This window comes from Sciurus carolinensis, chromosome 11 (assembly GCF_902686445.1).
Source record: "Sciurus carolinensis chromosome 11, mSciCar1.2, whole genome shotgun sequence".
In the NCBI taxonomy this organism is placed as follows: Eukaryota; Metazoa; Chordata; class Mammalia; order Rodentia; family Sciuridae; genus Sciurus; species Sciurus carolinensis.
Genome location: NC_062223.1, coordinates 12010299 through 12038020, shown reverse-complemented (window position 1 = coordinate 12038020; position 27722 = coordinate 12010299). Strand labels below are relative to the sequence as shown.

At 42.9% G+C, this 27722-nt stretch overlaps 1 protein-coding gene and 1 pseudogene across 1 annotated transcript; one reads left to right on the top strand and one right to left on the bottom strand.

The window, feature by feature from the left end:
* Plaat5 (phospholipase A and acyltransferase 5) lies at positions 1-26599 on the bottom strand. Its single transcript, XM_047518343.1, has 7 exons — positions 26257-26599; positions 25734-25818; positions 24777-24911; positions 22858-22966; positions 3832-3940; positions 1627-1889; positions 1-217 (listed from the first exon to the last, which is right to left on the bottom strand). Exons 1-7 carry the CDS (start codon positions 26402-26404, stop codon positions 125-127), a joined length of 942 nt encoding a protein of 313 aa, XP_047374299.1. The 5' UTR covers positions 26405-26599; the 3' UTR covers positions 1-124.
* LOC124959878 (CGG triplet repeat-binding protein 1-like) lies at positions 16715-17366 on the top strand (annotated as a pseudogene).
* Positions 26600-27722: the final 1123 nt, after the last annotated feature.

Here is a 27722-nt window from a genome sequence, read left to right as displayed (position 1 = left end):
TTCTTCCAGAAGCTCACAATTTTCTTAACAGGGCCATTGAGAGAGGGAGGCAAGGGAAGGAAAAGAGGCATTCTCTTTATGCAGGTGCCGGTAGGTTTTCCTCGATGTGAAGTTTCCAGCACTTTCAGGCAGTTACTGGTTTGGGCCTGATGCTGTCCACAACAGCTGAGATGACCGCACCTGCTGCCTTTGCTCCTTCCATCAGGGCGTGCTCCACCTGCAAAGCACAGCAGGTCACAGGGCAGTCGGCACCCACTCTAGCCTGGCACTCTCTGCTGCCGCTACTCCCCCATTCCCCTTCAGGAACCAGACTGCCCAGAGTCTTTTCCCAGAGAAGGAACCAGTCTGTGGGTTCCTGTGGGTTCCTGTGGGGGAAACTCAGAGCCAGGGAGGGGAACTCACTTGGACAGAACTGCAAAGTAATCTAATATCCAAGGTTAGCCCTGGGCTTGGACACCCTGGCTCCTGGGCCCAGAATTCCTCAGAAGGCCCCCAATCGTGGCCTCGATCCTTGGGGTCTTTTCTTCACATACGAATGCTCATGGGATGGGAGATCCCTCACGTCAGAGCCCACCTGGCCCCTGGCACTGGGGAGCACACAGAATGGAGTGCAGGAGCAGAGGGTACAGAGACCAGAGGAGGGAGCCCAGGAAGCAACAAGGGGACGGGGAGCAGGTTGGAGGCCTGGCAATGCTCACTGACAGGAGACCAAGAGTAGGATTTGAGCCCAGTCTGTTCAGAAATCATAAAAAACAGAAGAAAAAAAATGGAAAAATTGTGATCCGCCTTTAAACCTTGATGTTTTGCATCCAGTTAAAAGGGAACAATACACACTTCCTTGGTTCATCTCATGAGGTTTTATCAAGGGTCAGCTACTAACAAGAGCAGCCCAAATTCTTACAGATACGTGGGCTTCCAGATCTCTTTTGCGTGTACTGTATGTACCACATTTAATTCATCACTGCCTACACATCAGGGAGTGGGGGTATCACACGGCCAAATGCAACAAGAGACAGGCAGGCAGGTACCAGAGAGGAGCCGGCAGGTGGCACATCACGCCCCTGAGAGCCACAAACAGGTCCTGCAGAGGCTCAGTATGCAAGAACACTGGACCGATGGCCTGATAAATTGGTTGTTCAAGAAAAGCTGGAATCCAGATCTCTTAATGTAAAATTTCTATATTTTTCAATGTTGGCAAGTAACTTTAAAAATACATAACAACAACAGATCATCCAAAATGGGACCAGCAGTCTGCAACTTTAACAATATGGCATCTCCCTCATTCTGTCCCATTTTGGAAAGGAACACACAGTCTCAGAAGTGGAGCAACTAGACAGAGAGACCACCCTGTTACCGGGCTGAGCTGGGACACGGGGGGGGGGGGGGGGGGGGGGGGGGGGAGGTGCGGGGGGGGGGGGGTTCCCCATCAGTCCAGCACTTTTCCTGCACCTCCATGGGGAATGGAGGTGGGAATACTTCCTGAACCACACAGTCCTGTAAAACCAGAAAGCCCAGCTAGCACAGATAGTATAATGAAGCTAGTGACGGCCATCCTGATCCCTGATGAGTTGACAGAGCCCAAGAAAGCTCCAGGAGAAGCCACCATCGGAGCAAGTAGAGCCCCACCTGCTGGCTCCTGTGCACGCCGTATCTGAGGTCGTTGACGAAATGCTCACAGTTCCCTTCGATCAGGCTGTACTGCACGATCTTGTTGACCATGTTCTTGGTGCGCTGGATGATCTTGTCCACCGGCAGGGGCAGGTAGGTCCCGTCCAGCTTGTTGTTGATCTTCCAGGAACACCCCTGCAGCACATCCTCCAGGCGGCTATATTTCACGACTGCGCGGTTGCTAAAGACAGAGGTGATGCTGCCGACCTCAAATTCCTCACCTAGAGAGCAAAGGGGGACAAAGAAAAAGTGGGAAGGCGGCTAGGGGGCGGGGCGCTGGGGCGCTGGCTCAGCCAACGGCTTCCCAGCGGGGTGTGGATCAGACGAACCCCAAGGACCCTCTTTCCAGGGAAGCCTTTTGCCTGCACTCTACACTCCCACAGGAATCTTTTAATATCCACTCCAGACTGACCTGACCAAGCCTGAGGACTTGATTCTTGCTTCCTAACCAGAGTTCACTCATCTCTACCCTCCGGGTAGTGTCAGCTTTTGGGTAAGGGGTGGTCACTCTCACAATCACATGCCTCCCTCTGTGTGGCCATTGTAGGGGCACAGGTGGGGCAAGGCTCTGAATGTCCACTTTCACCAGTGCCCGCCCAGAGTCCCTGGACCTCTATCTCTAGTCAAACATGGGGGTTTTCACAAAGGGTTTGTTTGCAAATGGGCTGCACAGCTTTAAAAAAAAAAGACATTTGAAAGCTGCTGCCTTATCATATTAAATCTTTGGACGGGATAGAGACTCAGAGGGTAAAGAAACTGCTGAAGGCCAGTGCATGGTCATTTTAAAAAACAGCTGGAAGAGAGGACTCTGAATGTTCTCACAAAAACGAATGATAAATGTTTGAGGTACTGGATATGCTAATTACCCTGATGCAATAATTACGCATTGTGCACATGTATCAAAACACCACACTGTACCCCATAAGTATCTACCATTAATGTGTCATTTACAAATGAAACAAAAAAAAAAGGGGGGGGGGGTTTGCTGCAACTACTTGGATAGGCAAACCGATTGCAAGTTGTCCAAGAGCATGAACCCTTGTTCTTCCCTTTATGTATCTGAAGGAAATGTGCTGACTTTCTAAGATCCAGGGGTAGGCAATTCAACATCCGGGAACAGAGATGGCAGAATTCATTTTCATAGACAGATCTGAGGGAGCTCGTAACTGTTAACCATCTCTTTGTTTATGAACTGAGTCTGGGAAGGAGAGGTGGAGAGTTCTTCCATTCTTCAGTTAGGCTCCTAGACAGGGAGGGAGGACAGGAAATGGGGGCAGGAAGTGGGTGGGGCTGAGAAGAGAGGTGGCCAGAGAGGGACTCTGCTCGGTGGGAAGGTCCCAGCAAGGTGAGAGACTGGACCAAAGCAAAAGGACAGCAGGTGGGGATGAGCCTCCACAACAGGCTGTGGCCAAAGGCCTGGGCACAGTATTCTTTGGTAATTTCATTCTGAACAGGCAAGACTTACACGGGACACAAAATTCAAAAGGTGTTGGAGAGTAGTGGCGGAGTGACTTCCTCCCCCACCCCCAACCCTGTCCCCTGGGTCTCATCTCCTGAGGCCACCACTGTGCAATTCAGTTTTGTTTCCCATCCTGTTCCAGTACCTCTCGGCTCAAATCTCCACTAAACTTAGATTCACTACAAGTTCAACTTGAGGCTGGAGTTAATGCTGCTTTGAGAAGAGATGAGCCCTGGTCTACATTTGGGGTGGAGCATCCTGGGGCACACTGCAGCCACAGGACTGCAAGGTGAGGAGCAGGTGTCATGGGTGATCAGGAGCAGGAAGCAGCATTTGGGGACAACAGGAAGCAAGTGAGATGTAAGCATCCTCCCTCTCGGGGTATTCACAGAAATATGAGGAAGGAGGTTGAACTGCTGTTGGTACAGAATGGAGGCTCACATTCTTAAATCTGTACTCTGAGAGGGTGCTCTAGAGGGCCAGGGAACTTGGGGACACTCTGTATTTGTGTCCCTCTCAGGCTAGACACTCAGTGGCTACTGGTGAACAGAGACCAGACTCTACTTCACAGTTAATGAAGGTCCAGGAATGTTCCAGGGTGTTTTTGCCAAAGAAAGGCAGTAGCTGAGGAACACAGCAATCGATTCTACTTCTGTTTATACTGATAACAGCAATGTCACTATTCCGGTAGTGCATCCTCTTACTCGGGGGAGCCAGATGGACCACATAGTCATCTTCTACGTAGATGGCCCAGTGCTCATAGCCAATTCGAAAAATCTCAATCAGGTCTCCGGGTCTGGGTTTTGGTTTGACCTGTAATAGGGGGAAAGAAAGAAAGATAAACTGCACATACCCAAGGAACTCCCAAGACCCCTCTGGGAGATGAGTGAGCTACCAGTCATCCTATAGATCCCCTCCCTGAAGTTTGTCTCTCAACAGAAAGAAACCCAAGCTGGAGGAAGCTCACAGAAGACTGCAGGACCCCTCCCCGCTACCATCCACATGACCAAGCTGTCAGGGCTGTCTGCACCCACGATCACGCACGACCTGGGCTCCGCAAGCACCGTGTACCCCCTAGTGAGTGGCTGGGCTACTTGCAGCATTTCTCCTTTGACGTGCGCATGCTGTGCTTCATGGGTGGAAGGCCCGCAGGGGCACCGCAAGAGGAGGGGCCCTGCAGAGTTTGGGGCCAGGAAAGGCAGGACACTGGCCAGTGGTATGAGGACGGCTGACCAGTGGTATGAGGTAGAGCTCTGCCTCAGCAGGGAGCCCTCAGCCCTATTCACCCTGCAGTCTTGACCTGGTCATAACGCTTCTGGAGTCCACTCAACGGGGAAGCCAGGCCTGCTTGCACACAGACTGCGCGCCAGCTCCAGCCTGGCAAGATCAGCGAACCTGTTATCAAGGGAGTTGGGTCACATCTCCCCAACAAGCTCTGAACCTCTTCCACGGGTGTCCCTCCTTGAGTACTCTCCCTCAGCGCTGGGAGACCCTCGTTTCTGTAATCGTGGTTTCATAATTCTTAAAACTCCTCCTTCCATCTTCTGATTGGACCCAAACTACCAATAGACTGTCTGTCAAAGAGGAGAGAGTGTCCATCTAACAGGGATTCTGTGTGTGTGTGTGCATCTGTGTGTGTGTGTGTGTGTGTGTGTGTGTGTGTGTGCACACGCGCACGCACGCACATTCCTAATTTTGTCAATTTGAGTTCTTTCTTTCTATCTATCTATCTATCTAAAGATTTGTCAATTTTATATTTTCAAAGAACTAGTTTGTGGCTCTGTTGATCATTTTTCTATTCCTTTGTTTTCTATTTCATTGGTTTTTGTTCCGACAATTATTTTCTTCTTTGTCATTGCTTTGGGTTTACTTTCCAGCCCCTCCATCCTAGTTTCCTAAGGCAGGAGATTGTTGAGTCCTTCTTTTCTAATAGATGTATTTACAGTTATAAATATTCTCCTAAGCACTGCATTTCATAAAACTTCATGTTTTGTTTTCACTTTCATCCAGCTCAAAGTATTTTCTAATGTCTCTGCTTCTTTTTTGACCCATGAGTTATTTTAGAACTGTTTTATTAATTTCCAAATACTATGATTTCCCAAACTGATATGCTGTTATTGGCTTCTAACTTCTAATTTAATGCAATCAAATAAAATATTTTGTATTATTTCAATCCCTTTAAATTTACAGAGACTTGTCTTATGGTGTAGAATATCGTCTACATTCATGTACGCTTGCGATGAAGTTCTGCTGTTACCACTAAGTGTCAGGACAAGCTGGACTGTCATTCAGATTTTCTATATTCTCATTGATTTCTTGTATAGTTGTTCTGTCCATTATTGAGAGTGGGATGTCGAAGTTCCCAAACTATTATGACTGAATTGCCTACATCTTCCTTCAATTCTATCAGGTTTTGCTTCATGCACTATAGGGTTATGTTGCTGGGTGATCCTATGTTCATAATTGTTATATCTTTCCAGGGATTTAATCTTCTGTCATTATAAACTGTCCCTCTTTCTCTGATAATATTCTGACACTCCTGCTGTAGTTACCATTTACATCTTTTTATATCCTTTTACTTTCAACCCATTTGTGACTTTGCATCCAAACTTTGCATGGGATATAAGTTGACCTTGTGCTACCAAGTCAGATGACCTCGCTTTTTTTGAAACATTTAATAAAATGGATTTACATTTGTCTTTTTGCTATTGGTTTTCTACAAATTGCATGTCTATTTTTTTTGTTCCTCCAATAATCTTTTACCAACTTTTTTGTATTAAATGCATACATATCTTCTAATGTATCATTTTAATCCCTTTGTTGAATTTTTATATTTTTTAATTACCCTTTTGCTGATTGCTCTGTGGGTTGTTACAATATGCATCTTTACTTATCACTAGCTACTTTAGTTAATATTAACTGAATCCAGTAAAGTGTAGGAACTTTGCTCTGGTCTCACTCCTTTCCCTCCCATCTCCCTTGTCCTATTATTGTCGGACATATCTACATATGTTGTAAACCCAATATCATGTTAGAAATATCATTTTATACAAACTTCCATTTTTCAAATTAAGTGAGGAAGGATATACATATTATATATATACATGTACATGTACATATACATGTATTTCATATTAACTACATATCTGTCCTCTCTGGTGCTATTTCTTCCCATCTAGTTTCATATCCTGATTTGAGCTACTGGGTCCTCCCTGCTTTGCACTGCTGTTACCACATTTATTACATCTTTGCACGCTAGAAGACCAAGAATAGAATTGGTAATTATTATTTCCTCCAATTTCCTTTTAAATTAGCTTCATGCTCTTTTATAACGTAATAACCTTTCTGGTACTGTGATGGTGTGGATCTGGAATGTCCACCAAAGGCTCATGTGTGGAAGGCGTGGTCGTCAGTGCAACAGTGTTCAAAGGTGGGACTTTGGGGAAGTGACTGGCTCACGAGGGCTCTAACCTCATTAGTGGGTTAATCCATTGGTGATTTCATAGCTGAATGGACTATTAGGAGGTAGAATCAGTTGGAGAATGTAGGTCCCTGGGGCATGTCCTAGAGGGGTATAGCTTGTCCCTGGAGCTGGTCTCTCTCTCTTCTCTCTGCTCTCCTCTCTGGCTGCCATGAGCTAAACAATGTTCCCCTGCCACACCCTTCAGCCATCATATCCTGCCGTGCCCCAGGTCCACAGCCATGGGGTCAGCTGAGCAAGGACCGAAACCTCTAAAACCGTAAGGCAAAATAAATCTTTTCTCCTTTGAACAGTTTCTAGTAGGCATTTTGTTAGAGACAGAAAACTACAGGTGCTCTGCATTTCTTCATGTGGATTAGAATTACTCAGGTCAGGCTGCCTGCAATCTTGGCCTTCCATGATCGTTTGCCACTGAGATAACCACTGTTTTCAACAGGATCTCCGCCCATGGAACTTTCCACACTGTGCTCCTAACAAAGTCATGTTTCCTCCCGGGTCACTGTCAGTGCTCCTGCTGTGCCCCACCCACCCAGGGCACTCCGAAACCCTGCAGGCCTCTGCTGTTCTTTCTGAGATTCTGAGTTCAGTAGACCTTCTCCAGTTAACGCTTCTCGAGTACTGTACGCTTTTGACCAAACTTCCAGACTCTTTAAGTGGTGCCTTGAGCAATTCTTTCAGGCTTTACTTTGGCTTTGTGGGGAGAGGATGTGCTAGGATCTGTGCTTCGCTATTCCAGAAATCCTGCAGTCTGTGGGAGGATCACTTTTTATGGGAACAAAGCAGATGGTGTTCACCACAAATTTCAGAGAAGGAATCGAGGCCAAGAGAAATTAAGAGATTTTCCCAAAGTCACGTCACACAACCCGGACCAGAACTAGGTCCTAGCCAAACCAAATCTTAAATGGGAAATGTGGTGGCAGCCTAGCACCCGCTAGAGGGCCCCCCAAGCCAAGCTTCTCACCCAGAAAGCAAAAATATAGTGTAGAATTGAAAATGGATTTCATTTTCTTTTGCCATAGGATCAAGAAAAGAGAAGTGGATGTAGCCCTCCCTAAACCCAGGAAGGTGGTACGTCTGGGAGCTCAGGGTTGTGAGGACAGCATGCAATGGTGACACTGATCAGAAGTGACGTGATGGTGGCAAATGGCCTGTGATGGATACGGTGAGGCAAAGGCAGCGAGAAAAAAGTCACAAGAGGGGAAGAGCAGAGGAGAGCTTTCTCTTCCTTTGTGAGAATATTAAAAAGCAACAAGTAGCAAATTGAGAAGATTCTCCTTGTGATTCAAATGTTCATAAGAATGTATCATTTTAAGCAAGTGCCTCTGCCTTGATAAATAGCAGAGAGATCTAAAAGCAATGTTTTAAAATGTCCATGAGGAAGTCTGAATCCCACGCATTTTGAAACTCATTTTTAAAAATTAACACAAGGGGCACAGTGGCTCACGCCTGTAGTCCCAGCTGCTCAGGAGGCTGAGGCAAGAGGAGTGCAAGTTCAAATCCAGCCTCGGCAACTTTGCAAGACTGTAAGCAACTTAGCAAGACCCTGTCTCTAAATAAAAAATCAAAAGGTCTGGGAATGTGGCTCAGTGGTAAAGTGCCCCTGGGTTCTATCCCGGTACCAAAAAAAAAAAAAAATTAACATAGGTTCAAATTTTGCACATGCTGATGCAGGTAAATAGTTGAATTACCTTTAATATATAATTTAAGTACATATAGTTCTTTGATTCATGGATTTGCTAATTAGTTTTTCCATTTGTACGAAGGTAAACTGAGAGGGGAAGATAACTTGCTCTGGTTTAATGTCTTTAACTGGACATAGGCACTGAGCCGAGGCCATTTCTACCCTCTATGCACATGATACCCAAAAGCCCATAGGCCTGTCCTCACTGACATGGTTGCCTAAAGGCCACTAATATCTCAGTCCTGACTCTGGATGAGAACATAAGAAAGGTCCAGGGGCAAAGGGGGAGCAATACATGTAGATGCAGGGGCAGAAGCTCAAATCAAACTCAGCTCTTTCTGGCACTAACCAGGATGGAGGCAGAGGTGGCAACAGCAAAGCTGTGGGGACCGCTTTGCTGAGTCAGCCCATGGGACACCCAGGTGAGACGTGTTACCCTTGAGCCAACCCCTGACCCCAACCTGCTCTGCCTGAGCGCAAACCCCAGCACCCGTGAGTCCTGCCCAGTGCCATTCCCCTCCACCGACCAGCGACTTCCCACAGCACCCGAGGGCACAACAAGAAGCCAGCCATCTAAAGATCCCTCTTGGTCTTTCCGGGCATGAACCTAGTCAATGGGTAGCGGTGCTGGTCTAGGCCAGGAGAAAACCTAGTGAAATCCGACTTCCTGCCATCAGGGATGGAGACAAGCTTTGTGGGACAGGAAAAAGAAAGCCCAGGGACTAGGGCGGGGAGCAGTTGAGGATTTGAAGGAGTTTTCTTTCTTTAACACTCTCTCACCTGCAATATTGCCCCTTGGTGGGGCAGTGAGGTCAAAAACTGAACCAGACGCACAGACTTCGGATTCATCGGAGTTACCCACTCTAAGTTTTCTCCCACTGTGAACTGATCGTATCAGCCTGGTTCTCAGTCTCGATTACATCTTGGGATCACAGTGGAGCTTTGAGAGGGTCTGAAGGGTCCGGAGTATGGCCTGGGTGCCGGAGTTTCAAGCCCTGCCCGGGTGATAGTGAATGTGGTCGAGGTCACCCTGCTTTGGAGACTCTTCCGGGTTCCCCTCCTTCTCTTTACTGTCCCATCTTCCTGGCCTTTTGTGAATCACAGGAACCTATTGGGCCTCCAGTCCCACCGGACGCTCCAGTCTTCAATTCCAGGGTAAGAGTTTCCGAACTTCTCTCCTGGGAATAAGCTGTTACTTCAAAACCCTCCATTCGTGAGCTATTTATTGCCTTTGCCCAGGCTGGCAGCTCAGCTCTGGCCCTTGTCCCATAAGCGGGTGACCACTTGGAAAAATTGGTCTTACATAAGGCCCCCTGGGTAAAAACGGGCTCTGGACGTACTATAAATTCAACAAGTGTGGTGCAGAGAAAGCGGGGGAGAGTTTTTTCTGCCTGTAGCAAGTGACAGGGAAGCAGGACAAAGATCACAAAGGTCGTTATTTTCAATTCCTGGGACTAAAAATATGAAGCCTCTGGGCTGTTTCTGGAACACACTGACTCCTGGCTCAATCCCTGACCAGGCACTGGAGCAGATGCAGAAAGCTAAAAGCAGAAGAAAATCCTCTGTTAGGAACTCTGCTTTCAGATGATCCTGGTTCCGATGATAGCTCAGAAATGATCCTGGAGCTTCAAAAGCCGACATGACAGAAAAGATAAAATATGCATAAGAATAGTTCCCCACCCAACCTCAGTATCACTTTCTGCAGTTGTCATCTGCGGTCACCACCGTCCCAAACTATTAGATGGAAATTTCCAAATTCCATGCAATTTTAATTGCCTGCTGTTCTGAGCAGCATGTCAGATGAGACTGGGAGAAGAAAGGGACCAGACTCTGGTGGAGACTGAGGTCTTTCTAATGTGGGCTTACCAGGAGACAGGAGGTGAGAAACCAGAGGCAGGAGGCAGACAACTCTGCAGGCGCTGGTTGTGAAGGGAGGAGACACAGGGGGAAATGATGGGATCCACGGGGCCTGGGGGTGGGGGCGTCTCCTAGACAGGAGAAACAGCAGCAGGGTAAAACCTGGAATGAGGCTCCCGCAGAGGTGGGGACATGGCAGATGGTAGAGAAGGAAAGTTAATCAGCACCAAAGGAGTCCTGGGGAAGAAAGAAGAGGGGCCCAGATCAAGAGTATGTTGAGGAGTCAGCCTTCACAGAGAGGTCAGGGAGGACCGCTCTCAAGACAGAGGTGTATTCACGTGAATTGCTCACAGCCTCTCCTGACTTCTCCTCCCGACTTCCTTCAGCCACACAAAATGCTCCCAGCCAGTCGGTCTCTGTGCTGCCCTCCAGGTGGACGATCTCCCAGATCGTCCGTCACAGGATTTTCTTCTCCGTGCCTTTGAGATCTCAGCCTGGGTCTGACTTCAGAGAGGTCTCTACCCACCATGCAGTCCAAGACACCGACTGGGTGGCTTGAACAACAGACATTTACTTCCCTGCTGTTCTGGAAGCTGGGAAGTCCAAGATCAAGGTGCAGCAAGGCAGGTGTCGTTCTGAGGACTCTCAGCTACTGTCTCACGGTGAGCTCATGTGGCCTCTTCTTCCCGTGTGTCCACAGAAGGCGGGTGGGGAAGAGAGAGAGAGGACTCCTTGGTGTTTCCTCCATCTCTCTCTCTCTTTCTCTCCCTCTCCATCTCCCTCTTTGTACCAATTGTTTTTCTAAAGGACATTAGTCCTATCAGCTTGCCCCCCTCCCCATGACCTTGTTCACCCTTCACTACTTCCTCACTCCAAATGCGGCCGCACTGATGGCTGCGGCTTCACGCATGGATTCTGGAGGAGACGCACACATCGGGTGCCTAACACCACCTCCGGGCTGGATGTGGAAAACCAGGGAAGAGCAGTTCTGGCAACACAGAAAGCCCCGAGAACAGGAGGAGAGAAAAGACTGGCTCATCAGAGGAAGGCAGAGAAACAGAGGCGGCTGGGGTGGCTGGTACAGGTGAGCCAGGGGAGGAAGACGGAGATGATGCGGGACGCAGGGAAGAGAAAGGAAAAGGCAGAGGATGTCGGGGGTAGGGGTGGGCCTAGATCCATGTCGAGAAATCTCTAAGGCCTCACTTCTAGAAAAGAGCAGGTTTTCCTCACATACTGGGAGGACAAGATGCCTTCATTTCATCTGCCCTCCTCTCTTGGCATGAATTCGTCCTCTACAAAAAGCACTAATTGTATGCATTTTAAAGGAGAGTATATGGCTTGGTGGCAGCAGCAGAAACAGGAGTCCAATAGTTGAAGGGCTGCATCCGGGGCTGCAGAGCCGCCTGGGAGAACCAGGAACAGAGAGAAGGTAAAACCAGTACGCCTGTCAGACACCTGCAGAGACACAGAGCAGCCTGAAGGGATCTGCTACCGCGGGCTTTAGTCACGATACTCCACAATAGAGAAAAGTAACCAAACCATGTGTCGGTGTTATACGGGGTCCTTGTGGGGCGCTGGTAATCATGCTGCTTTCCCCCTTCTACTGTAAGTTCTTATTTTCTTCCCTGTTTCCCCAGATAAACATCCTTCCAAAACTCTGCTGAACTAAAAACCACAAAGCAGCAACGCCACAGATGCCCCGTCTCACGGTTAAGTCAGATCCCTACTTTCATCTCTTACTTCATGTTTTTCCAGTAATATGTTGTTCTACAGGTCTACTCTATGCTTGTAAGGCTACCAAGTGGAATTCCACAGCCAACCCTTAAAAATGCATGTCTACAAAAATTCCCCGAAGAATTCAGGAAGCGTTGAGAGGCAATGGCCACCCTGCGGCTATGGTAACTTTCTGCATCATAAAACTTGCTGAAGAAGTTAACGTGATATGGTTAAACTGAAAACATTTATCGGAACGCTGACCTTGTGCTATGCCATACGGAGGCCCTGTGAATATTCCTGTTACCAACTTGCTCTGTCCTCTGTTAATTTAACTCAGTCCTCAGAAAAAATCGTTTGAACAAATGGTCTTGAAACATGCTAGAAATTGTTGGGGTGTCCTGTGAAAATTCCCTCCCGGGAGAACCTGAAACTCTCATTGGTTGTTGAGCTCGATAATTCATTAGTCTGACAATAAGGTTGTAATGACTGACATATCTATAATCCTAAACCATCAGTCTACAGATTCAATTGATGCTTCCTCTTCTATCGCATAATGAGAACTAAAAACCCATGACTGCTAGAATGACTATCTTTCCCAAAGAGATCAGGAGTCCAATATCACTTCAGTGAAAACAATCTCAGGACCATGGTAAGCGCAGCGGTACTGTACAGTCAAGTTCTTCGGCAGATCCTGAGTCCCTGCAATCATATCTCATGAAAACTACTGCTTGAGGACCCCTTACAAAACACTGGGCCCAAGCCCTTCATATTCCTTATAATCACAAGTCTCTTAAAAAGATACTACATAACATATATTATAATTATAAACATGTGTACCTCCAAGGGATCTGAAAACATGTCTCCATAAAAACTTGTACATGAACGTCATAGCAGTTTATTCACAGTAATCAAAAGGTGGACACAACCCACATGTCCATCAACTAATAAGTGGATAAACAAAATGTATATACATCCAATAGAATACTATTTGCCAATAAAAACCAACGAAGTATGATCCATGCCAAAGCACAGATGGATCTTACAGGCATTAGGGCAAGTAAAAAAAGATAGTCACCAAAACTCACATATTGATTCTACATGCATGAAATGTCCAGAATAAGTAAATCCCAAGGACCAAAACCAAAAAAAAAAAAAAATACAACAACAACAACAAAACAACTCAAAAGAGAATTTTTTTAAAGTTTTTTTTTTAAGTTGAAGATGGCCACAATACCTTTATTTTATTTATTTATTTTTATGTGGTGCTGAGAATCAAACCCAGTGCCTCACACATGCTAGGCGAGCGCTCTATCACTGAGCCACAACCCCAGCCCTCAAACAAGAATTAAAATAATAAAATACAAGTAGTTCTAGCCAATAAGATATAAATACAGTAAAATAGATTCACAAGAAATACTAAAAACATCATCAAAAATAAGAGAGAGCAAACAAAAAACAGATGAAATAGCAAATAAACAATGAAATGATAGGCTTAAATCTAACCATATCAATGGTCATATCAATGGTCATATTAAAGTATTGGAATAAGTAGCCCAATTAAAAGATTTTTAGACTGGGTTACAAAAGTAAAACCCAACTTTATGCTATCTGCAAAAAAAAAAAAAAAAACACTTTAAATATAAAAGCATAAATTGGTTAAAAGTTAAGAAAGATTCAGGTACCTTGCTAACTCTCATCAAAGAAAGGTGGAGTGATTATATAAACATCAAGCAAAGTAGATTTCAAAGCAATGACCATTATGAGGAATGAAGAAGGTAATTTCATAAAGATAAAGGGGTGAATTCATCAAGAATAAATAACAATCTCAAATGCTTTCATGGTGCTCTGGTTTGGATATGATTAATTGTGTCCCCTCACCAGAAGTTTGGTGTGATTGAAGCTTGCTCCTGGGAGGAGCTATGTGGCTTAGTGGGAGACCCTTGGGTCACTGCAGGAGAGCTCCTGGAAGGGACCCATCTGGCACCCCTTCAGTTCTCAAAAGAAGATTGTTACAAAAGTACAACTCTGGCTCCGGCTCTCTCTGCACCCCTGGTTTGAGACTACTTATCCTACAACACTCCAACCATGATGAGATGCCACACTTCACCCTCTCTTGAGTCCAAATCACTGGGGACACCTGCTATTGAACTTTGAGCCTCCCACACTGTAAGCTAAGTAAACCTCTCTTCTTCATAAGTTGGCTGCCTCAGGTACCTCATTGTTGTAAGGTAAAGCTGACTCGTATACATACCTAACAACAGTCCATCACAATTAAGAGTAAACAGCATTGTGCGGAGAAATAAACAAATCACAATTATAGTCAGAAATGTTAATACTCCTGAGTAATAAAACTGATGGAAAATGTAAACTGAAGGCATGAATAACACTATGAACTTGTTTGCCTTAATTAATATTTATAGAATATTCTCTCCAATAATAAAACACAGGTTTTTCTCAAGATCTAACAGAATGCTTACCAAATGGATCACAATTGAGGCCCTAAAACAAGGCTCAATAAATTTAAATGAATTTAAGTAATTCAAAGTATACTTTCTGACCACAACAGAATAAATCATAAATTAATGGCAGAAAGATATTTCAAAAAATTTCAAGCCTTTGAAAATTAAATCTTTTGCCTAACCAATGGGTCAATGAAGAAATCAAAAGGGAAAAAAGGAAGTACTTTGAACAAAAATGAAAACACATATATGAAAACTTAGGAAATTTCACTAAAGGAGTGCTTTGGGGAAAGTTTATAGCAATAAATGCCCATAATAGAAAAAGAAGGAAGGTCTGAAATGAATGACCTCTACTTCTACCTTAAAACCTTAGAAAAAGAACAAATGGAACCCAAACTAAGCAGAATGAAGAAAATAATAAAGAAGAGCGAAAAGTACAGAAAACAATAAAAATAAAATAGAGAACTAGTTGAGAAAAATCAATAAAATTGATTAAAAAAAAAAAAAACCTATCCAAATTGATCAGGAAAACTCTCACCAAACTGATGAGAGGGAATTCACAAAACACCAATATCAGAATGAGAGAGATGACATCACCACAGATTCTATAGATAATATGTTGTTTTTAAAAGACCACTGTGGTTACAGTTTGGGTCTTGAATGTCCCCCACAGGTCTATGTGTTGAAGGCCTGGTCCTCAGCCATGGTGCTATGGGGAGGTGGTGGATCCTTTAGTAAGTGGGGCTTAGTGAAAGGAAGTGAGGTCATGAGGCATGCCCTAGAATAGGGATGTTAGGACTCCAGCTTCTCCCTGTCTTTCTCTTTGCTTCTTGGCTCTCATGGCCTCCTCTTCCACCATGAAGTACTGTGCTGCCACAGGCCCAAAGCAACAAGGACAAGAGATTATGGGCTGAAATCTCTGAAACCATGAGCCAAATAAACCTTTCCTCCTTTTAAGTTTATTTATCTCAGGTTACTTATTGCAGTAACCAAAAACTGACCAGCACAATTATGAACCACTTTACATCAATAAATTTGACAAGTTACTGTACTGAAGTGGAGAAATTCCTTGAAACACATAAACTATGAAAGCTCACTCAGGAAGAAATAAATAACACAAATGTCCCCATAGCTAATCAAGAAAATTGATTTTGCAGTTAATATTTTTCCCACAAAATAAACTCTAGGCCTAGATGCCTTCCCTGGTAAATTCTAAAAAATATTAAAGGAGGAAATCATGCCAATGTACACAAGAGAAATCATGAAGCAGGAATACTCCTAAATTTGTCTTGTAAGGTTATAGTGGTGGGGGTGTTAATATTAATGTTTCTTTACTGATTATGAACCGTTCATTTCCTGAAACTGGTTAACTTTGTCTTGTGGTTAAATAAGAATGATTGTTTTAGCCTGCTCAAACTGATACAGATCCGTGAAACCATGATTGACATATGTTAGGTAACAAATGAGAATGTCCAAGAGGCATATGCTGCTTTGGAGGTAAAGTGAACAATTACAAGAACATAAAATTAAAGATCGATATGTTTTAGGAACATAAATAGAAAAATTTGAAGCAAAACTTTATAAATTGAATCAAACACTACATTAAAAAGTATAATCCATAAAGGTCACATGGAGACCAGAATTGCAAGGTGGTGCAACATTCAAACATCCATCAATGTTATTAAAACTAAAAAAGAAAATGTATGTGATTACCTCAACAGGTACATAAAAAGTGTTTTTTTTTTTATTATTTAACATTCATTCTTTTTTAATTATTATTTTTATTTGGCTTTTAATTTTTTACAGACTGCATTTTGATTCATTGCACACAAATGGGGTACACAATTTCGTTTCTATGGTTGTACACAATGCAGATTCATAACATTCGTTCTTGATTGGAAAAAAAAAAACTTCCAACAAACAAGAAAAGAAAAGGAATTTTCCTCAATCCAGTATATAGTATGTACCAAAAACCTACAATTTACATTATACTGAGTTTAAACACTAAATGCTTTCCCTTTTAAGGAAATTAGACAAAGAGGGCGGGGACGTGTTGGCCGCTGCGACGGGTGCTCCTCCTCCCTCACCCCCTGGCTCCTCCTTTTCTTCCTCTTTCCTTTCCCGCCTGGTCTTGTCCACTTCCCCCAACAGCGGCCTGGATTTTACATAATGGCATGACTTCCCGACACCTCAGGGAAAATAGGGTGCAAGCCCAGAAACTATTTCCCCACCACCACTTGTTGAAAAACTTGATTTGAAGGCGTCTCCGGGTCCAAACAAACGAAAAGTGCCAGAATTTGATGTGTCTCAAGTTTTGCGCTGGAGACCCTTCACTACTAAGTATCAAGAAAAAATACAACTGGAAACTAATCCGAACCTAATTCAAGGTCAAAATGGAACGATTTGTAGTAACAGCAGTACTTGCTGGAAACCGTTCTAAGACTGCTTTGTCTGTGACACCCCTGGATCGTGTCACTGAGTTTGGAGGTGAGCTTCATGAAGGTGGAGAAAAGCTCTTCTGCACTTCTTGCAATGTGGTTCTGAATCACGTTCGCAAGTCTGCTACTAGTGACCACCTCAAGTCAAAGACTCCTACCAAGAGCGAGGCAGAATTTGAAGAGCAAAATGTGAGAAAGAAGCAGAGGCCCCTCACTGTATCTCTTCAGTGCAACAGTACTGGGCAAACAGAGAAAGTCAGTGTTATCCAGGACTTTGTGAAAATGTGCCTGGAAGCCAGCATCCCCTTGAGAAAGCTGATCGCCAGCAGTCCGTGCTTTCCTGTCTCGCCTTGTGAAGAATGGAGGCACCATACCTAAGTCAGACCAGCTGAGAGCAGCATATCTGCCTGATGGACATGAGAATGAGACTCAGCTCCTCAACTCACAAGATTGTTGACAAGGAGGTTACCACCGTTGTGATCAAGATAAATAATGTGGAGTGTTAAAGTTATGTGTTGATTGTGTGGTTCATTTTTATATTTATTTCATGTAAAATCATGTGATTCAGAACAGTTTTGCAATGTGTATATAGTTGCAGGCAAAAAAAGAAAAAAAAAAACTCACTACAAAACTTATTGTTAATTTTAGTCACCAATGGTATAAAGCAAAACTTAGGTATAAGAGTGCCAGGATACCTCAAGTCTGATGGTTATCTTTAAAATTGATGGTTTTTCTCCTGAAATGTTCGTGCATGGAAGACCTGCCCTGCTTTTTTAACCCTGTTGCCATGTATGATTATTCCTTGTGAGATTACTTAATCGTTTGGACTGAAGACTACCCTAGGAAATTGAAGCTGTTGCCAGGCAACACCACTTTACAGTAACTTAAAGAAATTATTTCTGCTTAGAGGATCCTCTTCAAAATGGAAGAGATGGTGAGAAACTGTTCTTATATCTTGAGATTCCCTAGAAGAAGTGAATGTTTATTTCAAACTGTTTTATTTGTATATGAAATAGTTACCTAAGTATCCTTCAGTTCCTCACTGTCTTTTCTCTCCCTTTTTCAGGCTTGTATTCAGTTAGCAGCTTCTAGTGACCAAAAGACTAAAATCTTTCTTTTAATGTCAATGCCAAAAAATATTGGGGATTTTGCGGTGACAAGATTTTAGTCTCTTACTATAAACACAAATTTTTGAACCATAGCTTTCATTTTAAGCATCATCTTAAACTTGCAAATTTTTTTAATGTCTTAGTGTCACTTGAGGACTGATGTTTTACTTTAAACTGGTAGACATTTTATGGTTGACTATCCTCTTTTTATGGAGAATTAGTAGTTACTTTTGGGCTGACAAATAATAAGGAAATTGCTTTCTACACTTTTAATTTTTCCATAAAATTTTATAAGAGTTTATTTAGGTAAATAGACTAGATTAGAAACAAGTTTACGTACTTTCATTTTTATCTGCTTTGCCTCTGGTGGTGTAAAGTTTTTAAACATGAATGGTAAACAACTGGCTAGAAAATCTGGTGAGATTTTTGTAGTGGAGATCTGGCAGCATCCTACATAGCTGTTTGGGTGAGGAAATAGTCAGTTCTGTTAAAGGTCAACCACATTCAGAAAATGATCTCTTCCTGAATCTCCCTGTCCTGTAAGGTTGTAAAAGTAGTGTAGCCCAGCTAAGTTCTCTCCATCAGAGATCCAAATTATATTTTTAAAAAATGTAACAGCTGAAAACTTGAACCAGAGTTTAATAAAAATCATTGATTATTTGAAAACATTCAAGTTAAAAATGTTTATAAGATTTATTTCTGTTACAGAGCAGCAACAAATGATGCCCTGTGTGACTTTTAGAGGGAGTTTTCTTTGAGGTCATTTTTGCCACATATCTTCATTTAAAAAAAGAAAAAACCAAAGTGAGAAAAATACTGAACATCTTAAGTGTCTTTAAAATTTAAGTTTCTAATTCAAATTGTTAGTGGCTGTCTGATTTTAGATTTTGTTTTGTTTTCATTTTTAAAAGACTGCTACTAAAATCACTTGTCAAAATTTAAACTTTTAATTTTTCTCATGTTTGGTTATGTTAAAGTAGCACAATAATATCCTAGAGAAGTGCTCTTATTGGTAAAGCACATACACAAGGAGACCAGCAGCAAAACCCAAAATGTGTTTTGCTTTAAGTTCCTGAAAAGAATTTGCAGGCAACCATGTTTAATTTGAATTTTGAATTTTTTAATATGGTAGAAGATCTAAGAAGCTAGGAAAATAATTGAGTTATATAGAACTGTTTTCAGAATACAAAAATAAGGTTAGATATACAATCATTCCAATTTGTTGAAACTCCATGTGATTCAGACTGCTCCCTATTGTTTGGGTTATTACTTTGCACTACTAGTTACTGTGTAATGGAAGACCAGGTTAGAGCACAGCAGTGATTGATGTTACACTAGAAAAATGAGTAATTCACATTTTTTAGCAGTTATTTCTTATTTGATGATCATTTGGGACCTGTTTATTTTAACTTGTTCTTTCAGAACACATTCTCTATATCTAGGGACATATCCATTCTGTTAGGTTTATATCATGTCCTTAGAAGACTTTTCCATCCTATAGTGGTGGGTGTATTAATATTAATGTTTCTTTACTGATTATGAACCGTTCATTTCCTGAAACTGGTTACCTTTGTCTTGTGGTTAAATAAGAATGATTGTTTTAGCCTGCTCAAACTGATACAGATCTGTGAAACCATGATTGACGTATGTTAGGTAACAAATGAGAATGTCCAAGAGGCATATGCTGCTTTGGAGGTAAAGTGAACGTGTGTACAGAAGCTTTCAATCTTAACTATATAGTGTTAGTGTGATGCTATTCTATTGGAAAAATAGCAAATTTTTTTTATTCTATAAGTTGTATGCATAAACATAAGATTTGTAATGTTTCATTTATAAACTGCCTTCAACACATGCTTAACTTAACTGTTAATAGTGTTTTCCCAAAGTATGGTAGTACGTCTTCCAGAATTTCACTATATGTTTACAGTAAGTAGATCCTAGCTTGTTGAAATGTTGAATTTCTTAATTGGTTTTGTTTTTGATTATATGGGGCATATAGCAAGCCTGAAGGACATTGTAATCATTTTTACAGGGTGAAAATTTAGAAAGATTTTTGTATGAGAGCCTATATATTTTATCCATTATCATCTTTGATTAGGACTTTTTTTTCCCCCCAAACGCTACTTCCAGTTAATGCATTTGACCCTACCGAATTTCAGGGACCAGCAAACCTTTAAAAAGTTCTGCATCTTACCTGTTGTAACCAACTAAGTATCAGTGTGGGATTGTTCTGAAGTATTAATTGCTTAAAAGCTATTTTAAGTACAGTTGTGAGATCTTCGAACTGAAAGTTCCATGTTAAAACTTTTGCCTAAAAGAATTTGTGCATATTAATGGAAAATACCTACAAGCAAAATAAAATTTAAGGTGGCCCAAAACAAAAGCCACAGTTTACCATTTGATGCTTAGTCTTTGTAAGTGCTATTTTGACTCACTTCAACTGCCATTAAATGAGGCAGATAACCTTTAAACATATTAATTTGATTCATTTACATGGAAGATTAGTTCTATAATTTCTTTTAAACCTTTCCTAAAATTTCTTTAGCTTCTGGTCAGCACTGATTAAATGTGAATAGTGAATTGGCTCTTTTTAACCTTGGTTTATATCAACCCATACTATCATAGATTTCTGAGGTAAATAAAGTTCTTATCTAGTGGTATTCTACTTGTTATCCAGAATACTGTATTAATTAAAATTTTACCATGTTCAAAAAAAAAAAGAAATTAGACAAAGATATCTGTTAATGCCTAATAAGCATTATATAGAAGGTTCTAGCTAGCATAATTTAAGAAAAATGAATGCATCTAGATTGGAAAGAAGTGAGTGAAGCTGTCTTTATTTACATTTGATATGAACATCTGTCAAAAGTCCAATGGAATCCATCAAAGTAAGTTACTAAAGCTAGTAAGTCAGTCTAACAAGGTTGAAGAATAAGAGATAAAAATACAAAACTAATTCCATTTACTAGCAACAACCAAAAATCGAATTTTTATGTTAAATTTGAAGGGGGGTGGAGTACCAAGGATTGAACCCAGGGGTGCTTAACCACTGAACCACATTTCCAGCCCTTTTTATTTTGAGACAGGGTCTTGCTAAATTGCTTAGGGTCTCACTAAATTGCCGAGGCTGGCTTTGAACTTGTAATCCTCCTGCCTCAGCCTCCCAAGTCACTGGGATTACAGGCGTGCACCTATAGGCCCAGTTTAAATTTTTAAAAATTCTAATAGCATTCCAATAATATTGAAAACATGAGATACTGCCCAAAGATCCACAAATATTCCAAAAGATGTAAAATATATGTACAATGAAAATTATAAAACATTGCTAATATAAATTAAACAAGATCTAAATAAAGAACACTTTTTTTAGTGGTGGGATGTTTCCATACTGTCATTGACGATTTTCTAAAGATTCAGTGAAATTTCAATCAAAATCTCAGCAGACTTTTGTTAGAACCTAGAATGGACAAAAAAAATTTGAAAGTATTAAAAAAAAAAAGCAGAGTTGGAGGACTGATATTACTTGCCTTCAAGAGTTATTATAAAGCTACAGTAATCAAGACAGTATGATATTGGCTTCTCAATAGACACACAGAATCAACAGAACAAAACAGAGTCCAGAAGGGGACCCTCAGTATATGACAAAAACACAAAGGCAATTCAATGAAGGAAAGACAGTTATTTTAACAACTGATACCAGAACAACTGTATATTCTTAAGGGAAAAAATAAACTTTGATCCATACGTCACAAAATATACAAAAGTGAATTCTAGATACATCAAAGATGGAAGGGTAAAATATAAAAACTATAAAATATCTAGGGGGAAAAAAAAAAGGGAAATTTTTTGTCACTCTGAATTAAACCGAGACTTCTTCAATACAATACCAAAGACACAATTGATAAAAGAAAAAATTGGTAAATTGGACTTCATCAAAATTTAAAAACTTGTTCTGAAAAGATAAGCCACAGAGAAAATAATGTAAAGCATAATCTAGCGAGGGATTTATATGTAGAAATTATGAGAAATTATGAAAACATACAAACCAATAGAAAAAAAAATTGACCACAGATCTCAATACTTTGACAAAGAAGATATACATGGATACACATGAAAATATGTTCAGCAGCATTCATCATAAGAAAAATGCAAAATAAAACCATAATGAGATATTTAACATCTACTGGAATAAATGCTGATGAGGATGTGGAAAAACTGGAACGCTCAGACACTTTTGGGGAGAACGTAAAATGACACCTCTCTGGAAATCAGTAAGGTAAACAGACACCTGCCTTTCATAGCATCACCCATGGAAAAGAATGTACATGTCTGTACAAATCCTCATACCCAAATGTCCACAGCTGCTTTATTCATAGTAACCGACAATGAGAAACAACCCAAATGCCCATCTACAGCCGAATCAATAAACAAATCAGGATACATCCATACAATGAAATAGTGCTCAGTAATTTAAAAAAAGAAGAGTACTGACAAGCAACCACAAGGATATAACTCAAAATAATCACGCAAAATTCTGTGAAAGAAGATGACAAATAGAGCACATACAACATGATTTCACTCCATAAATCTCTAGAAAATGCATACTAATCCACAGAGACAGAAAGAGATTGGTTGTTACCTGGAGGTGGGGGCATGGTAGGACAAGGGAAGGATTATAAAGAGGCAAATTAAAAAAAAAAAAAACTTTGGTACTTGATGGAGATGCTCACTATTTCAGTTGTGGCAATGGCTTCACCATTATATACGTATGTCAAAAGCTATCAAAGTATACATTTTAAATATGTGGAATCAAATATGGGTCAATTATACCGTGGTAAGATTGTTTGTTTGTTTTAAAAAAAAAGCATAACCAACATCCCAATCATTGTGGATTCTTATTAGATGCGATCTAAATAAAATACAGTGTAATATACACAGCAATTTCCAGAGGGTCCAAATACTCACTCCAAGAAAGCTTGCTAGACTTACCTCAGCTGCTTGATTCATTGACGTGCCCTCCCTCTCAGCCTTGGGTGTTGAATCCAACTCTACTCTCTTCTGGGTGGGTGTGGTCTCCACGTTATCGCTGGACTTCTCTCTAAATGATTTTGCAATCACATCCGTAACAACACTATTTCACAATCATTGAAAAATCTGTGTCTCCATCACTTCAGACCTTTTTAAGACCTTGCAGTTTTGACTTGGTAGGAGACATTTCTTTCCTCCAGGCTCGTTTCTGTGAAGCCAATCGCTTTCCTACAGAACGACTGCTACTTCCTGCTTTTCTCCTGACTATTTAAAACGCTAGTTACAGCCATGAGCACTGTGAAAGTGGTCAGGTTCAAAATGGAGCCGCTGATGTCAACCCCACAGAAACAGAGCCGGCCGGAGGGAGGCCACCAAGGGAAGGCTCTCATGCACAAATTCCCCAATAACAGAAACGGGGAATTCCACAAAATAACGACCTTTCATAAAGACCACTGCCACCTGGAACCAAGACTCTCTGCAGGGACGCCTGCCCAGCAACAGGCTGTCCAACTTGGATTAGCGCCACCGTTCTTCTTAGCCCTGGAATGCCCTTATGGCTAGAGGGTATTGTTTTAAAACCTTTTATGTGAGCTTCCTCATCTTCCCTTTAAGTTTCCCCTGACCCCACTGCCTTGGAATACATTCATGGTTTCCACAGCATGTACAATAGTCCTGCTTCTTCCCAAATAAACATCATTATTCTTTAGAGTTGATTTATCCTCCCCTCCCCCCTTCCTTCCCTCCCTTATCTTCCCCTGCCTCTTCCCCTTTCTTCCTCTCCCCCCCTCCTCCCCCTCTCAGTTGACGGCAGCTTTCAGGGTTTCTTTTTTTATTTGTTAATTATTCTTTTTAAATATTTGCCAAAGTGATACTATAATATGGACTGAGAGGCTGCTTTTGCTAAAAGCAAAAACTTCACTTGGGCTTATGAGTGCCAACAACTTGGCATCTTGGGCTTCATTTTGCATCTGTCTCCTTTGCACTGAATCAGTCGACTTGGATTCCAGCGACCGCAGGTCGGAACTGTAAGCACCTTGAGATATGTGGAAACGACCCCCCAAAGCAATGGCAACATTCTCATCGCCACCTACCATGCCCTGCGCAATCTACAATGATCCTGAGATAATGATCAACGAGACCACAGTTCATCCACAAGACTACTGGACCCTGCATACTTCTTTCTGGTACCCCTTGCTACATAATCTGGGTGCTCACATCAATTCCCCCAGAGACAGCTGGAAATAGCCACACTGGTGAAAGTTCCTTTCCTGCTCTTCCCCATTATTTTTTTCCTCATTATTTTTTTCCCCATTTGGTTTCTGGGGTAAGTAGCCAGACTTGATTTGCTGGAGGCCCTTAGTGTGCCCTCTGACCCAGGAATCAGGTAACAATATTTGCACACTAATTAAAAAAAGGAGAAAAAAAAAAAACAGCACCTAAATTTTATAATGAATTATAAAGAGCCTCTGTCTGCCCCTTCCCTTCTCATCCCAGGGGAAAGCCCCCTGAACTCTTCAGTTGTTTCTTCCAATAATTAACTGAGAAATCTTCTTAAGCCACACAGCACTATAGCTGCAAGCAATGTGAAAGAAATCAGCATATTTTGTCCCTTGAAACAAATGTTGCCTAAGAGAACTGAAATGGAAGACGAGACCGTGCCACTGAGATCATCTATTTGAGTGAAATATTTTGAAGTCAAAAAAAATTCCAGGTATGAATCCTACTTCTGGTGCCCGCTATTCAAACTTGAGCTAGTAAATCAATCTGCCTGAACCTTTAAAACGGGCGATATCTGCCTCACAGAGCTGTCCAGAGAGTGAAATGAGAAGGCGTGTGTACACAACCAACCACCAACTCCACTCAAAAATGGCTTGCTTTACCTTTCCCCAGGACTTGGCTCCTCTTCAGAACTACAGGTCTCTTCAACACAGGTCTTCCTCAAAATTCCAGCCACACGGCATTTTTTTTTAAAGGAGGCAATCGTCATATTTTTAATGAAAGTGAATTGAGTCAATCTGCAAGAAAAATTCCATCATTCATTGTTGAGTGAGACCAACCAGCAACACCATAAGCCTCCTACTAAAGGGATTCAAGTTATAGAAGTCTGGAGAAAAACCCAGTGACTAGAAACGGTCGCAAGGTATGCCACAGCGAGCAGGTCCCAAGCCTATGCCACCTGTTACCAGGAGCACGCCAGTCTCCTGCTCGCTACTGTTGGTGGTAGGCTGACTCACACAGAAACCCCCTCAAGATTTGTTTTACAGAACACCCACCAAAGTCAATTCCTCTGTGAAAGAGTAGAGACCCTCTGATATAAAACAAATATGTCTAGTTAAGATTAACCAAACCAAAATGGGTGCAGATGAAATCACTGAGCTGTGCTGACTGTGGTAAATACAAGGACAGTACCCAAGACAAAATAATGTGGCCATGAGTTAAGGACATTGTGACCAATTCTAAGAAGCAACCCATCCCTTCAGAGGCCCCAGAAGCTGCTGGTTTCAGATTTGGGTAGTCTGGTTCCCCACCAGGTGCAGCCTAAAACAGGTAAGTTGGAGCTGACGGCTTGCACTCCTTGTCAGCCTGCCAGGATTTTTTATGGTTTTCAACTTTAAAAATGAGTTTGCTGAAGTCACTCCCCACTACTGCCCCACTTGGCGTAGTGGTCCTGACATGTCTGTCTGTTTTCTTTTTCTTTTTTCCTCTCTTTTCCCAAAATAAACTTTTTTACCTACTTTAGTTTCTGGTGGTCTCAATATGTGTCGATAACGGGACCCCACAACATTTTAAAAGCTTCCTCCCATCCAAAGACCCAGCCCTTTCATACAAAGACTCACCCCTGGTGAATGCTTTCGCCCTGTTCTGATGTGTCCTGCTGAGGTTGCTTGGGCAGGAACTGGACCAGTGCTTGGGACTCTTCTTCTAATTCAGGAGGGGGAAAACGTTACTTAAGCCACAACTGCCCTCTAAGGGGTTGAAACCTGCCACGGGAGTTCCAGCCCGTACCCTGAGCTCTGCAAGTGTGGACTTGGAGCTCAGGTCTAGAACGGTGCCTGTCTCCTGGTTCCTCAATAAATTTTCGGATAAAGGAGGTGCTCGCGAGGGCACAGCTCTCCGATGGGGAGACTTTGGGATTGTCGGGGAGAGAACCTTTGGGAGGATGAAGTAAGATAGGTGAGAAGGGAGTACCCGGATGCCTGGCCCGCTTTGGTTAACTTATTTAACATGATCAAAAACGGTCTACAAGAAGGGGTCCGAAGGCACCGAGCATGCCCAACGACCTGCCAGCACTTGGAAAGCAACCCAGAAAGGCTTCCAGGCCCCCACCTCGTGGGGAGAAGGGGCATTTCTGGGGCCGACCTGGGTGGGGCACCGCTGGACGTCCTGGCTCAGGTCGATAGTCACTTGGCCGGATGCTGGCGGGTTTTCGGGCGGGCTTGAGGCGCGGCAGAGGCAACCTGGCGAGGTGGCGCACGTACTTATCCCTCGCAGCCGGGCTCAGGCCCATCCCGCTGCTGCGGCCCCGCCGGCCCCCAGGTCTCGCAGGGGAAACGCTCCAGGCGAGTTCCCAATCGGCCGGCCGGGGGTCCGCGGAGCCGCGGGATGATGGCACTGGGGCCGGCGCGGCGAGGGACAGTGAAGGGGGGAGGGCAGAGGAGCGTGGAGCCGGGAGCGCAGCGCGCAGTAAACGGCGGCAGGCGCGCGCGCGGGTACAACGGCGCGGACGCGGCGCGGCGGGCGCGGCGGGCGCGTCCTGGAGCGGAGATGGGTGTGGACGCAGGCGCTCGAGGCGCCAGGGGCTCTGCCGAACTTGAGAGGCGAGGCAGGGCGGGGGCTTGGGTGCAAAGGCTCCCCGGTGGCGCCTAATTTGCCTGGAGAGGAGTCTGAGAGCAAATTAGAGAGTTCCGTTTTTTTATTTTAAAAAATTAAGATAAATATACAATGTAATATGCGATACATACAAAATCACATGGAATGTGGTTATTAAAATTGCCCATGAGTACTCCGTCCTGCTTAAGAATTTGAACACACCTGCTACGCATGCTTCACCTGCATTCCTCCTTCGCCCTACCTCCCTGCCCCTGCGCCCTGAGTTTTGTGTCTATGGGGTCCTTGTTTTGCTTTGGGTTTTGTTCGTTGGTTTGGTTTGGCTTTTTGAGACAGAGCCTCACTATGATGAGCAGACTGGCCTCGAACTTCTGGGCTCCAGCCATCCTCTTGCCTCAGCCTCTGGAATATCTGGAACAAGAAGTGCATCCTGATGCTCCTGGCCTCGCCTTTCTCTTTAAGTTTCTAGATCCCTTCTTTGCATCCCTAGTACACTGTTTTTGGTTTTTTTTTTTGGTTTTTTTTTTTTTTTTTTTTTGGTTTTTTGTTTGTTTGTTTTTGTTTTTTTGGTTTTTTGTTTTGTTTTGTTTTTTTGCATATTTGAAACTTTCTTTAAAAATGGTGTATGGTATTAGTAGGTGAAGCCTTTGGGAAGAAATTAGGTCTTGAAAGCAGACCCCTCACGTAGAGGATTAGTGTACTTGCAAAGGAGGCCCCTAGTGTCAGCCAGGGCAAATAACTCATTGCTTTGAACTCCACAGACTTGGACAGTTTGACAGCTGCATCTGGGAAGCTCTCGGTGTGCTGGTCCTGAAAGACACACCCATTTGCAGGTGAATGCTGTTAATAGGGCCCATTCCATGCCTGGCATGGAATTTATGGTTTCGATGGCTTTGAATTCAGATGCCTGCTTCCCTGGGATGAAAGAAATAGTGTGCTCAACAGCCTTGAGGCACCAGCTGTCTGGAGCAGAATAAGATAACCCACAAATAGATAAG